This window comes from Nanorana parkeri, unplaced genomic scaffold, assembly GCF_000935625.1.
Source record: "Nanorana parkeri isolate BGI_ZX_2015 unplaced genomic scaffold, ASM93562v1 scaffold51, whole genome shotgun sequence".
NCBI classification, from domain to species: domain Eukaryota; kingdom Metazoa; phylum Chordata; class Amphibia; order Anura; family Dicroglossidae; genus Nanorana; species Nanorana parkeri.
In genome coordinates this window covers 2,729,510-2,745,407 of record NW_017306319.1, presented here as the reverse complement: position 1 = coordinate 2,745,407, position 15,898 = coordinate 2,729,510, and the positions used below count along the sequence as shown (strand labels likewise).

General features: G+C 39.2%; 1 protein-coding gene across 2 annotated transcripts in view; it reads right to left on the bottom strand.

Moving 5' to 3' along the window:
• Positions 1–9,468: 9,468 nt before the first annotated feature.
• Positions 9,469–15,898, bottom strand: part of EPHB3 (EPH receptor B3) — a 51,845-nt gene continuing 45,415 nt past the window's right edge. For both annotated transcript variants that reach the window (XM_018575042.1, XM_018575050.1), the window contains exons 11-16: positions 15,559–15,806; positions 12,965–13,180; positions 10,977–11,126; positions 10,685–10,878; positions 10,254–10,409; positions 9,469–10,127 (exon numbers count right to left, since the gene is read on the bottom strand). In XM_018575042.1, the coding sequence (XP_018430544.1) occupies positions 10,019–10,127; positions 10,254–10,409; positions 10,685–10,878; positions 10,977–11,126; positions 12,965–13,180; positions 15,559–15,806 (1,073 nt within the window). In that variant the 3' untranslated portion in view covers positions 9,469–10,018. The remainder of the gene's footprint in view (positions 10,128–10,253; positions 10,410–10,684; positions 10,879–10,976; positions 11,127–12,964; positions 13,181–15,558; positions 15,807–15,898) is intronic.

The window sequence follows — 15,898 nt, the reverse complement described above, 5'->3', positions numbered from 1 at the left end:
ACAATAAATGCCACATTTTGCTCTTGTTTTTAGTTTCACTTTTCTAACTTTACAGATCACTTTACTGGCTGTTGTTTTTTCTTTCCACTCAGTGACATTATACTCAGGAGTTAAATCTTAAAAATGCATTCAAATACCTCAACGTGGACCTTTACCCATGTCTTTAAAATAACAACACACACAACTTTAGAAATGTTTAGTAATGACAATCTACAAACACTTACTTCTAGATAATTGCCGGCTTTGTATTCTTTGCATCCCTTATTTCTCTTTTCTTCCCCAGTCTTCTCACCGTGGCCATGTTTACTAAGGGCAGATTACTAGCTTCCCTATTACTTCCTGATTTCTGCCACATGTGACCATGCACATCATCTCAGGGGAGGAAAATGCCTTTCCCTGAGATCTCATGAGATTACAGATGGGATTTCCCAGCAATGCTCTGCTGATGACAAGGGGATCCCATTGTGCATTGCTTTGGCAAACTGAAGTAATTTGCACTTTCAAAGCAGGAAGTGAATGCTCGGCAAGTGTAAGTATTTCATAATCACAGCATTTTACACCTGACATGTCTGTTATTGTTAATCATCATACATAGAGGGATGCGTTGGTAGAATTAGATTTTTTAGTGTAAAGGAGGTCTGCTTTAACTATTAAAAAAATCTATCTTATTTGTGCATCAGTCAGCTGTACATCCTCAAATCATCTCTGATTTGCTGCTGACACTATCCTTCCTTCTGGAGTGTGGCTACTTTCCCTATGGTATCTGTGTGTATCATAAAGTAGCTACCACTCCAAAATCAATTCTGTGATAGATATCAATCTCAATACAAATAAACGTAAACTAAATGACAGATTGTAGTCCATCACATGGGCGAGTTTGGAGCGGTGGCTACTTTACAAGACACAGAGGGACCATGGGGAATAAAGGTAGCCACCCTCTCGAAGGAAGGACAGTGTCAGTACCAATTCAGAGATGATTAAGTGATACACAAGATAGTTTTTTTTTTGAAGTTAATGTACTTAAATGCATTTTTAGGATTTAACTAGAGTTTAGTGTCACTTTAAGGGAGAATTATGTGGTGAAATACACCCCATAATTCAAGCCAACCTGTGACACTGAAGCTGTCACAGGTTAACTCTATTGATCAAGAACCTGCTGAGTTCTCTATTATCTCCCTGCAGAGAGCACTGTCAGTCACAGCTCCCAGTAGGGATTCCCCCTCCCCTCTGTTTCTCCAGCGCTGACTGGAGGAACAGATGGGGGAGGGTGCAGCTGGCTCTGCCTCTTGAGCTGCAATTCTGTTAAAATATTCTAGTTTTTTTAAATCTTTGTATACGTGCAGCTTGAATTCTATCCAGCATAATCTGTTTTAATTACAGCTTTGTGGTTTTGTATACTGAAATCAATTTATGCTCTTACGTTATATTAGCAATAATAATGGTTAGGGTCAATTTTATTTTAGTTGCTCATTTATAGTTTTTTAAATGATTGTCTTATATCTTTATTTTATCTTTGTTTTACAAATAAACATTTCATACAACACAGACAAACCATGATGCTCAGGGAATCCTAACAGCACAACAGAGGCCATCTTGCTTGAGGCAGGCTTTGTCTGATTAAACGTTTGGACAGAGCTATCTCATGAGACAGAGGGAAAGAGATCATTCCTCTGACTCATGCAGCTTCAGCTATTGAGTTCAGGAAACCGGTTTCTTTCAAGAAAGCTGAAAACTGAAGTAGCTAACCAAGTGAAGAGGTGTCTCCTGCGGTCTGGATAGAAGAGTAGATAATAACCATATACATCATTAAATACTTTTCAATTTATTTCATTGCCTGACTTAATGAAATATGCAAAAAAAAGGTCACAATACATGCCCTTTCACTGTATGTAATTTGTGTAATGAACAGTTTGTTTCCCACTTTGGTACATATATTCCATGATTAATTTACTAAGATACACATGCAAGCAATTTATGGTATGCTACTTGATCAGCTTTTTTTTTGTATAACTAATTTAGAACACATTTGTACATATTCAAATTTTTCTTTTCTTGTTTATAATGGGTGTGTATAACTAGTTATGTACATATTCAGTTTTTCATAACTCACAGTTTGATATGGGCAGTCTTTCTGTAACTTGAACAGTCTCTGCAATGTAAGTAGCCATTAGCTTAGCAACCTCTTTTGGTAGCGCAGCTCTCTCCTTTTAAAATGGCAGTGGCGAATGCAAGCTTTGGGAAGGACTGCACGCAAAAGAAGATTCAAAAACAGGTTTGCTATTGTAGGGCTTGCCGTTTGAGTTGTGGGGCAGTAGAACCAGACCTGTACAGGTATCTACTCAAGACTGAAGGATACAGAAAGGCACAGCTTGGATCGAACAACAATCAAGCTTATTGAAAAAATTCACCAGAGAGAGCAATGGTGATACTTACGACAACCAATTTTAAGGTTAAATATGAAAAAGATAACGGCTAGTTACTATGGGTTGTTGTGATTTACCTTGTTAAATATGCATTTTATTATTGTACGTGTGTGGCTGCAATGAGGGCCAACCCAATTCACAGCTGCAAAATAATATCTACTGGCCATAGTAGTTTGGATAGCTAATTGCACAAGAGTGTTAAAATTAACTTTATTTTAGTAAAAGATAGGTTGCGAGTCATCTGAACTTTTAAACTTTTGTTTTGTGCATGCCGTCATTCACTGATAAAAAGCTGATTGATCAAACTTTATAACTGTTTGAATGTACCATATAATGAGCTGGCTCTGTCCCCACAAAAATCTGCATTGTTTATGAGAGGAAAGCAAGAAGGAAATGAGGCACAGGTCTATTTCACATGCATGTAACACCAACATGAACTGACTTAATAAAGGCTGAGTTAAGTAAGCACCCCATCTACAATGCTGAATTGTGTACTATGATGGGACTTGGGTGTCTTGGAAAATACCTACAGCAACCAGGAATGCGTTTATGAAATCATATGCTCACTAAGTGAAGAAATAAAGCCTGCAATTCATTATAATTGCTCAGAGCTTATCAGTGAGCCTGAAATATTTTGATTTATATCAAGATTACTATATCAAAAAATAATATGGAAACAAGCCAAAAACCACAAAAGTGAACCAGCATACAAGTGAAGTGAAAGCCAATAACTCCCTGTTGGAGGGTGCAGCTGGAATGTTATAACTAAAATGAGAGATGCCTCAGGGTTGTCATGATAAAAAACTCAAAATGATGGTGTTCACTGATGATATCTGGAAACCTGCATGCATTAATTAATTCACCGGCTTGAAAATCAATCATGCATTAAAAGAATGGACCTTAAGAATTTTTGCCAACCCTTTAATAAAGACATCCAGTCTAAAGTCTAGTGATTTTTGGCATTGGTATCATGATGCGGCTTTGTTATGGCAAGGGGATAGGGTCATTTGGCACAAAAACAGCCAATGATATTAATGAGAAGAGGGCAAGTATCGACTATAAGGATTTAATTTAGGGGGAGGGGTTAAGATTAGACAAAAGGGACTGAAGTGATCCCGTCACCCCAGGGCCACTTTTACAAAATAGGTCACCTGACAGACATCGGCCCATTTTGGGAATACAAGGTAAATGCCCCTGAAACCACTGGGGTGAGTGTGACCTGAGGTGACCCGTTGCAGCAGACTATGCACTCTGTCTTAGCAAAGAGCTGTTGCTTCTGTGAAGTGGTAATGCAATTAGGGCCAATGTGAGACAAGGCCTCAAGTACTTACAAACCCAGGCAGCTAGTGCTGTAGGTGGCCAGAGATAACCAGGTCACTGTAGGTGGGAAGGGGAAACAATCTGGAGACCCGTGTGGTGCTTCAGGAGCAAAACAGCAGAATGATGCTACCTCCATGCTAAATGGCAGGAAAAAGAGCACCACCCAGCATATGAGGCCAACGCTCAAGTTTTTCAGCTTCAACAGTTACTGTGGTAAAAAAAATCAGTGGTAGTGGGACAATACAAAGATGCCCAATGGTTCAAACAGGTAGCTCCCAATACATCAGCCAGGAAAACCCTACTCATAAGTAATTCTTCAAAGACAGGGGCACACTTGGGGCTGGGCTAGGCTAGGCTCTGGACCTGGAAAGTGCCCTCTGACTAACACAGTGCACTCTGGTCTGGAAAGCACCACAATGCAAAGCCCAGTGCTCAAGGTCACATTCCAGACTAGCCCTGCACGCTCAGTCAAGTGGGGTCTGGGCATGCCTCCGATTTGAATTTGTATTAACATACCTCCAGATCACAGGACCAGGTGAATTATTGTTCTAGTCTCACCACCCAAGTCTTCGAGTCAGCGGGAAGCAGTAAACTCATTCTCTTTTATTATTCATAAACAGCACCAATAACTTTAGCTCAGTCTTACCTTGCATTATATGGGAGGCAGGCAAGATCTAAAAAACCAACCAATATATTGTCCATGATAAAGAAACTGGGATTTTGATTCTGCTCACCATGAGGTTTGATGGTACGCAACTGCTTTTTCATATATGTTTGAAAGTAAAACACCATTACAATCTATTACTACCTGACATGTCATCTTACGTTGTCGGGACTAAAGACCTTTTTTTTTAAAACACAAAATAGTCACAAAAGACATTTGTTAAATACTTAAAAATCGAACCAAAAGGGATAGGAACCACACCCCTAATTGGAAATATACAAGAACAAAGATGAAAAAAAAAAAAAAAGGGGCTTTTAAAGGTCTACATACCATACATGTCCATCAGACACACGTAATCTTATATTAAAAGTAAAATACATTTTATTGCATTAAAAATCAACATGATTTAGAGACTTGGTTACATTCAGAATGTCATCAAGCTGATACAATAGCACATTAAAACCAAACTACCTCCTTATGGTACCCACATATGTGTAAACATTATAGTCATATAATCAACTCCTTGTTTGTCTTAATCCATATATTTATATTTGTGTAATCCACTGTGGGCCCAATCTTTGATGCGTTGCGCAACTGCATGTGCTTCATCAGGAAGGTTGGAGGTAATCTAAAATATTGTATCGAAGATGGATCCAAGTGCGCCTGATGGACATGTTGCATGGTTTGGACACCTTAAAAGCCCCATTCTCCTCTTTGTTTTTATATAAAGTCACAAAAGACAGCAAAGCTAAAATGAGACTTACACTTCCAATACCTGCCGCTTCCAAGACAGAACACACAAACCAATGTTAGCCACACAGTCGGATTGCATCATAGATTTGAACGCTTCGCTGCTAACAGTTTGAATGGATGTTTGTGAAACTTTTTCACACTTTAGCTGTAAGCAATTTATGTTGATCTGACAATTAAATTCTAAAAACAAATTACTTTATGTAGTCAGCATAAGCAACAAACTGCATTGTAATAAATTATTAAATCATATTTGTGTGGCAACAATCATAATTCCTTTAAAATGTAAACCATGAAGCACGGACATTAGGTGCAGGGTGGTCTTTTCAGATTAGTCCACTTTATTGATGCAGAATACTGTAGCTACAATTGCAAGCTCTGTTCAGTCTGTGGAATACTTAAGAACCTACTGCCCTGACAAAAATGTGCAGAATTACGCTACACTAATCACATATCCTGCCATTGAAGGATTGCTATTGCTGGTGAAGGGTTTCTTGACCTACTTAACAGTGGGGCACAAAAACAAGACACCAAGGCAGTAAATTAAAAAGGGAGATATGTTCTACACCACAGAACATTCTAAATGTCCTACATCAGAGAACAACATAAGTGTCCTGCCAGGTTGAAGCGAAGCAAACAAGTCTGCCTCTACACACTGCTGGAATCAGACTCAGCAGTACTTTTGGAGTAACATATCAAAAGGATGGGAATTCGAAGGAACATCAAAAAGAAGATTTGGTTCAGTGATCACAAGTGGCTACTGTAGAAAAAACAAATAAAGATACCGTGACTGTGTGACACGTATTGGGGATCTGCACTGAAGCTCTGTGTGAGGTCATCGCGACCTTGGCCCAGGAAGTGTCTGAACCGGAACAGAGGATTCTAAGCTTGGTAGAGCAGGAATAAACAGCTTAACATGTCAGTGCATAGATTATCATCAAACACTGGGAAAAATAAAGGTGTTGTGCCGAAATGAACACACAATTTTAATGCGTGATTATATCCGCCACCGAGTGGGAGTATAATGTAATAACGAACAGGCAGTATGCCATAATCTTAGAAAACATCAAATTTGGGTGACATTTCTAAATGGTATATACTGCATATGGCTAAAGGTGTTCTTAAAAAAAGACCAAGCCAGAATTAACAGGCTGCATATAATGAATGCCGTCATCTGATTATGTTTCCATAGACTGCTTTGCTTCTGCTGCTTTCTCATTATCTGTGACTGTAGTGCAGTGCAACTTTGCCTGTGACAAGACTAGCAGGACAACGTAAAATGTGCCTAAATGAGTGATACACATAGATCTATTGTTTTAAATGTTCATATTTATCTTAACCAAGTAAATTAACAAAGTATTACTGTTTCAGAAGGGCTGAAGCAGTAATAGTTCACATTCAAACTATCATTGCATTTTAATTAAGAACTGACTAGCCTGCATGCATTCTGCAGTTCGTTTGAATACTTTGGCTTCATAAGTGGTCACTTAAATCTGCTCCATAGTCTCTGTTTAACAAACTAGAATGAGGAATCACAGTCATTGAGCTCAGAGACTAATATCCAGCACCCCACAGAGACCTCCAACCAGCATGTTAACTGAGAACCAGGGGGCCGCACCAGGGGCACGTGTGAGCGACGGCTTTAGCAAATTTAGCATGTAAATATACAAGACACATACAAGCTGGGGCTTTTAAATTGGCCTCTGCTTAAAAAGGTACACCGTTGTATTTAGTAACTCATGGTAAATTAACCATTTCAGGCCACTGGAATTTTTAGAAAACCTACACATCCTTTGAGCCCACCATTTTATCTTAGCATCATGCAGTATTGCACTCACCACTTTGAATCTTAAAGCAACGTAGCCAGAAAAAGTATAAACTCAATGTTCCCTGCAGAAAATCTTAATACAAAAGATACCTTTAAGACAAAAATAAATAAATAAAAATAAAAGGTCCTGCGTTATCCAGTCTGAATGACCAGTAGAATTTATATAGCTATGTACACAGTTCAGTGCCAGGAGATCTCAGATTACTATCCCTAAGCAGGGGCAAGCAAATGCTAAGTGGTAAGCAAATGAGGCTCATTACCTACTATTATGTGGCTAGGTTAGCTTAAAAAAAAAAACTTATAAAAATTTAGAGAACAGTAGAACGTATGTATTGCCCACTAAATACCAATTCCCATCTGCCATGCCCTTTGTGTTATCTTGGCCTCCTTGAATGTTCTCTTTCATTGATTTTCCTTTTACTGTTCTGTAATACAGTATATATAGTGAAGGAGGTGGTGGGAGCCATCAGTTCGGAACTGGTTTCTCATTGCTGCCAGTAATGCCCAGGGTATGTTGAAGACATTAATGTCACGTTCTTAAACACTGCTATTCAGAATAGTGTAACCGTTGTGCATTTTCCATTACTAAACTGCAAAGCTACCAAACGCTGACCCAAGGTCTGAAGGTGAAATGTATAAGCATAAACTTAAGCTGGCCAGGCACTAGTAGATTTTTATTTTGTTCAGCCTGGATTAATAATGATCTTCATCTGCCTGGAGTTCAGCTCTAAATAGGTATAGACATATTTCCTTTCAAGAAACTTTTGACCAGGTATACCCTGGTCAAAATCAAAAGGGAGATGCTGCTTTTTTTACTGTCCGAAATCTCTTAAAGTTAATCTGATATTTACAGTGTTTGTCAGTTTCACCCAACGCATATACATTGTGAAAAGAAGCCAGTCCGTTCACATTGGCACATGTGAGAATCTTGTGCTCTCAAGGGTGCTCTTCATCTGAATGGAGTTCAGCTCTAAACAGGTATTAATATATTTCCTTTCAAGACGAATTATATAGTAAACTCTGGTCAAAATCAAAAGGGAGCTGCTGCTTTTTTTTTACTCTACTGAACTGATGGCATTTTCTGGCTTTAGAGCAAGTTCACTAATAGAACTTATTGTCTGGAGTTGTTCCTTAACAGTACAATCTGTAGTTCTTAATCTAATAATTGGAAATTTGTAAACAGGCAAGGATGGTAGGGTTAAAACCATATGGTGAATCATTTATTCCCATCTCAGAAACCGCTATTGAATGTAAAGCCTCCAGACCTCTTGCATAATATAGGGATTCAGCAATCTATTCATTTTCTCACTGCCCTTTGTACAAACATGACACTGTGAAGTGTTTGTCAAGTCTCCCAGTGTTAGTCATACACATTTGATAGGCTCACTGTACAAGCTGTACACCCAACCGCTAAAAACCTTATATGGATATGTGAAGCCCTTATCTTCTTAACTGCTGGCCATTCAAGGGCAAACTCTCCTCCAGAGACCACCAGAATTCTTATTTTTCAGTACCTTCTTTATCTGAATGATAGCTACATTTTGAAGAAGAAACCAGAAAATGATCTTCACTGTGCTGCAAGTGATATGATAAGCAGTATCTTTTTTGCATGTTACTATGGAAACTCTCAGAAGGTTAGGTTGTGGTAGAGTTATAGGAATGTTCTATCAAACATTTGACCCAATCACACCCAACACTTTCACTTACTTGGGCTGCCATGGCAACATGCATTTAGGATACACACAGAACAAAAGTGGGCTTTTATGATGGCTCTTCCAACATACTATAACACTTCCAATATTAGAAGAACCACAGCTAGGAGTTGGCTTTCCCTGCCCTCCTCAAGCACGTATGCCTTAACAATAACAACATAGGCTAATGAGTGCCATTGAACAATGATTAAGCAATAAAAAAAGCTGAAAACATTTATGGGGTCACACAATATAAAAGGAGAGACAAAAAACAAACCAAAGTTTTCCTTAAATAATTTAATTGAAAAAAGGTATTTCTTAAAAAAAAATTATAAAATGTAAAGTTATGATGAAATTTCCACTCTGAACACACCCCCTTATCACTGAAAGTGTGAGTAAACTCACAAAATAAAGATCATAACATGGTTGCAGGGGGGAAGAGGTAACAAGGGAAAACATGAGCAGGAAAATGGATAAAACAGAAGCAGTAGTTAAATAGAAGATGGGGAGGAGTGAGTGGGTTTTGATTATGGGAGATACCATCTGAAGTGAAAACAAGAAACTTGGTAGTGGGATTGTGAAACGGAATAAAAAAAAGCATAAAAGAAGAAGTTTTCACCTCATTATCTATAAGAAACACTTCTGGCCCTTTAAGAACACCTTGTTGCAAGCGAGTGCCTACTTCCAATTGGAATAGATTCAAACAAAAACGGGCCTATGTCCAACTCCCAGAGACCCACAAAGAAAGACCCTCCTACAGCTCGACTTCTGTAAAAGGAGAGCGGGCACTGAATACTCTGCATGCAGGTATAAACTAAAAAGAAAGGGACACTTGGGAATTATGAATGTCTTCTATTGATACATAGAGAATAAAACAAATAGCTAGCTCTGCAACCCTGCACCTTTATTATTGGCCTAGAGGTTTTTGTACTAGGTGGAAGACACTTAAAATATATTGCCTTTCTTGTACTCTCAATGGACCCTCTACTTAATCTTGCTTTGCTTATAAATCACATACACTCCATAATCTTCTCATTTACACTTCTAATTTTTACACACACATCATCATTCACACAGAAATCCATTCACACTGGTGCGCCCATGTTGGGAGTAGCAGAGGCGTATTATAAATCTTTCCTGCTCATAGCAGACGACCAAAATGAAGTGCAAGTAACCAGCAAGCAGAGGGTTGAGAGTTCTTTTGTGCAAAGGAACTGTGACTCCACTCAAAACCCCGCCACGATCCAGGATTACTTTTGTGCACCCTTGAGCTCCCGCAGAGCTCTATCTAGTCCATATTATTTCTTCAATATGAAGAATTTGGTCCCACGGTGTTGTGACTTCACACCTGGACTGGAAGAGTTTGGCTCATTTGCAGCCTCATGTCTTGGACACTATGGAGAAGTTTCTTTTGATGGCCAGCAAGCGTCACCCCGATTCGGAGCAAATCCCTAAAATGAAAATAAAAATTACTTTTCATGTACATATCCCCATTTAAAAAAAAAACAGGAGCATAAAATATATATTTTCCCTTTTCTGTTCCAAAATACTCAAGATACACATTCCCTTCTACTTACTCAGCCGTCATTTGAGCCACCAGGTGAAAAGAGGTGAATCCAGCACTCAGAAAGTTCTCTTGATACTGGCCCATCTTGATTGCCTCTAACCAGTCACCCACAGTAGGAAACGTTGTATAGTCTGGTACAGTGCGGTCCAAAAGCTGCTGAGACACACTGACAGGAGTAAAACAAAACAGAACAGTTAGATTACAAATTAAAAAAAGAATCCAACATATGGTGAGAGAAGACCCAGTGTGTTAAACATAATGAAGAAAGATGGAAGGCAAAAATCCATATCAATGGAAACGGAAATCTACACAAAAGTACAAGGCAGGAATCAAAGCGAAGACATGAATCAAAGCAAAAGCACATACAGAACATTAACCCATTCAAATTCATACACTTAATAAAAAAGACTGTAGGTCAGCTACCAGCATCATATTACTTACCCTGCTTGAGCTGTACTGGTCACTTTCAGACTAGCGGCATTGCGTATTAACTTGTCCAAAGAGCTAACAATCTGTGAGAACTTAGGCCTCAAGTTGCGATCGCGGAGCCAGCAGTCTAGCATGAGCTGGTGCAGGGCAGACGGGCAATCCATAGGAGGCGGCAAACGATAGTCCTGTTCCACTGCATTAATTACCTGCAAATCGAGAATGTGTTGAAATGAAATCATCAATCAACGTGCAGTCAACTTTCCAACTGATCCAAGGATTTTACCAAAGACAAAAAAGCACTTACATCTTGATTTGACATGTCCCAGTAAGGTCTTTCACCATATGACATCACTTCCCACATAACAATGCCATAACTCCAAACATCACTAGCAGATGTGAACTTTCTGTAGGAGATCGCTTCTGGAGCAGTCCAGCGAATTGGAATCTTCCCTCCCTGTTAAGAAAGAACAAGTTTTAAACTTCACAAGTAATGTCTTTAATGCCCCCCAAATTCCAAAAATGCTTCTATAAACTAAAAGTCTTTCTTTTAAACCCCAATTAACTAAATATATGCTTTATATATCAGGAATATAAATGTTCTTTCTTGCTCATCATTAAATGAGAACCTTTGAGGGGGAATTTATCAAAACTGGAGCAGCTGCCCATAGTAACTAATCGGCTTCAAGCTTTGAAAATGGATAGAAGCTGACTGTTTGCCACATACAGCTGCTCAAATTTTGATAAAATTCCCCTCTTTGTTGGATGAGTGAAGACACAAAGTAGACACAATTACTCCCGTGCCTGAAGCACAATATCTGGAATGCAAGATTCCTCGACACATAGTGACTACGTCCTGAACAATAGCAATAATAGTACCTGAGGAATGCAGACCTGTGGACTCATTTAGTGAAAGCTTAAAATAAGGGACAAGAAAAAAATGAGCTCATCTGTATTTTAAAACTGTTTGTTCACATGCTGAAAAATCAGGCACCCAGAAACAGCAAAGCATTGATTTACATGTCCTTATTTGGATACAGTCAAATATTATGCAGAATTATTTACGTCAGAATATTTCTTCTTTGATTTTTATAATTCATGTCCCCAAGTGTCACAAAACTAAGCTCTAAAAACTCCCACATTTTACCATTGTTTTGGAATCTTAAAATTGTGTTTCTCAGTGGCACAGAGATCTATTAAGTATTTTATTGAACAATGTGGAGATCCAAAAATTTTACTTTAGAATCTAATTTGGAGCCTTGAACCTAAAAGGTTTCACACTTCATGATTAGAAAAAAATGATTTACTGCATGTAAAGCATGAAATGTGGTCAGCTTTATGTGAATTAACTGTTATGCTTTAACATAACAATTCTACAGTTGATTTACATCACGACTTCTACAGTAAGAAAGAGTCAGACAAGTTTAAATTCATCACACTCTTCCACAACGTGCGTACTAATGTTTTAAAGGGAAGCTATAACAGTTCTGAGTGAGCTTTAATTTGTTTTTAAAGCAGAACTCTGGGGTTTTTTTTTTTCTTAGCCCTTGCTGTGCAGCTACTGCAAGGGTTAAGTGCTTGTTTTTGTCTAGATTCAAAACTAACAGTTATACTCGATTGATCCTTGGAACCAGCTTACTCTTAGACCAGTGCCTGGAGCCTCTCTGTCCCTCTGCTGTAGTGGTCTAAGGTCCAGCGAGTTATCACGTCCTATACAGTGTATAGGATGTGAGGACGCCGAGGGATATAGCATCACTGCAGCCGAAGAGGAGACAGGTGAATGGGACCAGTCTAAGAGCAAGCCAGCTCTGATGTTTGGGGGAGTATACCTTTCTTATTTTTGAACCTAGACAAAAATGAGCACTTAACCCTTGCAGTGCAGAGGTAGCTCCACTGCAAGGGTTAATAACAAATGTTCCACACAGTTCTGCTTTAGGTTTATACGTTTTTAAACTATTTTATGACTTCAAAGAATTTCTATCAAATATTAATTTTACAAGTAAACATTTAATAAAGGGAACATCCATGACACAGGATTCACAGACCCTAAATATGCAGGAGAAAAGGGGAGGAGTCAGATATTTATGTAAAATGTGAGCTATTGAGCTCTGCAAAACAAGCTTTTAGGAGCAAAGCAGTTAAGATTAGCACATGTAATATGTGTCTAGAGTTCCAACTCAAGATTGGAAATTTTAATGTGAAAAAGTCAAATGCAACATTTTATCTGATAAAAAAAATGATCCCAGATGAAAATATACACAAAAACAAGATACATTCCCTTTAACAAGGTCTTACCAAAGAACTGGTGTATGTGGGGTCAGATCGGCTGTTCTCTAAGAACCTGGACAGGCCAAAATCGGACACTTTACAGACGAGATTGCTGTTCACCAGAATATTACGGGCAGCAAGATCACGGTGGACGTAATTCATCTCCGATAGATACTTCATTCCTGATGCAATGCCACGCAGTATGCCCACAAGCTGGATAACTGTAAACTGCCCATCATTCATCTGATGAAAGAAAGATTTACAAGGCATAAAACACTCCTGAGTAAATCACCTTGCACTGAAGATTGACAAAGCACATAAACCCCAGTAAGATTTTTAGCATTGCTCATAAGTAAAGAAATACAGCACCATAATGTGGAGACAATAGTGGTTGCATGTGCAACAAATCTAAAATAAAGCTAGTCATACAAGGCTGGATTTCCCTTATTCAGCACCGTGGACTGAACAAGAGAAATCACTTGTTGAACAGCGTTGATGGAGGAATCTCCACTAGCCAGCTATTGTATTTAGCCAGCCGGCATCTTGGATTGAATTCAGTCACTGTACGGCCAAATACTTTCCACCCAACTCCTTCGATTTTTCAATCGACCTTTGTAGAGCCGGATGGTGCAGACAGGGCCACCCATAGCTCAAATTCCACCTCATTCAACCAGTCAAGTACCCAGCCATGAATGGCAGGCTTAAAGTTCATAAAAACAAAAAAGTTCTTGAAGTCTGCCGAAGGCCCCTTTAGTCAATATTTCAGAGTCTGAAATGGAAGAGGAGTTTTTTTGCATGCTGGCTGGTGTGTGCTGGGATACTTTTTGCTATTACTGGAATGGAAGAGAATCGCATCCATTGTTACCACCACATACATATTTTGGTATATTCGAAAGGACTATACCAGTATGAACAATGAATATTTTTATGGGCTATACATTGGGGCTATCATTTTAAAATTCCACATTTAAACAGTAGTAAGAAATATTGAGCGTCTAAGTAAAAATCTAACGGAAACAAGTCTGGAGGAAAACATGGAGACTACGATGGCTGAACTCTACTTTTGAAAATGTGAGTTGTCTGTCTGTCACACTGACCCATCTTGCTTCAGTACTTTTAATCAGTGACCTAGAACAGGTATGCAGACAAGAATTCTGTTCAGGTTTTCCTTTCTTTAACAATGCCGACGTGTATACTAGGTCAGTGACTAAGAAGGAAATCAAGCCAGTGTATTAGAAAAAGCAACCAGGTAAATAGAGTTTTCAGAAAACTAGCAAGTGTAGTCCCTGTACCATCTAAAGATAAGTTCACTTTAAAAGGGGTGGTCCACCCAAAATTGGTACTTTAGGTGGAGTTGAGGCTGAGACAGCGTCTGGGTTTGAATTTGCCTAGGTGAATTCCAGTCACAATTCCAGTTCCTCTCAATAAAAATTGATGATCCCACTCTTCCTGTGGCATTCTTCATGATAAACCCACCCCCCCAAAAAAACACCAAAAAAAAACAGTGACAGGATGACCCTCTAAGCAAATGCTTCACCCACCCAGTGTGAGCATAACTGGTAACACAACACCACCATAATAAATCATTAAAAAGAGAACTATGAGGCGAGTGATTTCCACTCATCCTCATAGTTAGAGCCGACCTCTGACAAAGAAGCTGTCACAGGTCGGCTCTATCAATCGGGAAGTGAGCAGAAACATGGACCGATCCGATCACTTCCCCATTGTCTCCCTGCAGTGAGCAGTGACAGTCAGCCCCCCCATTCCCTCTCCGATCCCCCAGCGCTCAGTGAAGGAAAGGACAGGGGGCGGGCACAGCTGGCTCTGCCTATAGGTAGGCAGAGCCAGCTGCCACTCACGCAGCTGGGTGGATCTCGCCAGTATTGTCAGGATCTGTCGCGGCTGCAGTGCTCTTAGTATATTGCTCGCAATATACTGAGCTTTGGGTCACGGGAGGAGGTTAGTATATGTCCTCCTGTGACCCTAAACAGAACTATGGGGAAAAAACACTTACTCATAGTTCTCTTTTAAGCTTTTTATAGTTTTTCAGCATCCAAAGACTGAACTACCAATTTTAAGCAGACTGGCCCTTCAAGGAATAAACCATTAGCTAAAAACAGTTTATATTATTGATTTTTAAGGACTCCAACTTATAGTGTGGATTGCATTAACTAAAGTGGTGACAATGTGCTCATACTTCAGAAAACAGTTTTTTGTTTCTCATGACTAAGCTGCACATACAACAACTATTTACTATTGTGGGTATTTTAGGTCTACATGTTAAACCCCCAATCACCTCACAAAAAAAGGTGAGTGGAGTTTAAAGTGTATAGTTAAAAAATGTAGATCATTGTTTACCTAGAAGATTCCAGGATGACTGGGCAGACTTGGACCTGTTCACTGTGTGCATTGTTAAAATAATATGTTCTAGCTTTCTTAATAGAAGATGGTGGTAATAGCAAAACAAACATTCTTTGTTCAAACTTACTCCTTAAAAGCCCAGATCTTTCCACTATCCTAAAGATGCTTGCACAAACTACACATCAATCCAAACCCCTCAACTTATTGACTCCCTCCTACCGATCTGTATTTTAGAAAAATCACCTTGTTCATCAACTCACCCTTAGGAAGGAATCAAGAGCTCCGTTCTCCATAAACTCTGTTAGGATCATCACCGGCCGACTCCTGGTCACAACTCCCTCTAGCCGTATGATGTTTGGATGATCGAACTGTCCCATAATGCTCGCTTCCCCCAGAAAGTCACGTCTTTGCTGTTCGGTATAGCCTGCTTTCAGAGTCTTGATTGCCACCAGCTGCTCCCTGCGTCCTGCCTGTTTAAGTCGCCCGCGGCAAACCTCCCCAAACTCACCTAGAGGAGAGGAGATAAGAAATCAATCTGCCCATTCTTTTCTGCATGGTTAACAGATCACGTTCCACTTAATATATTCACGATAACCTTAT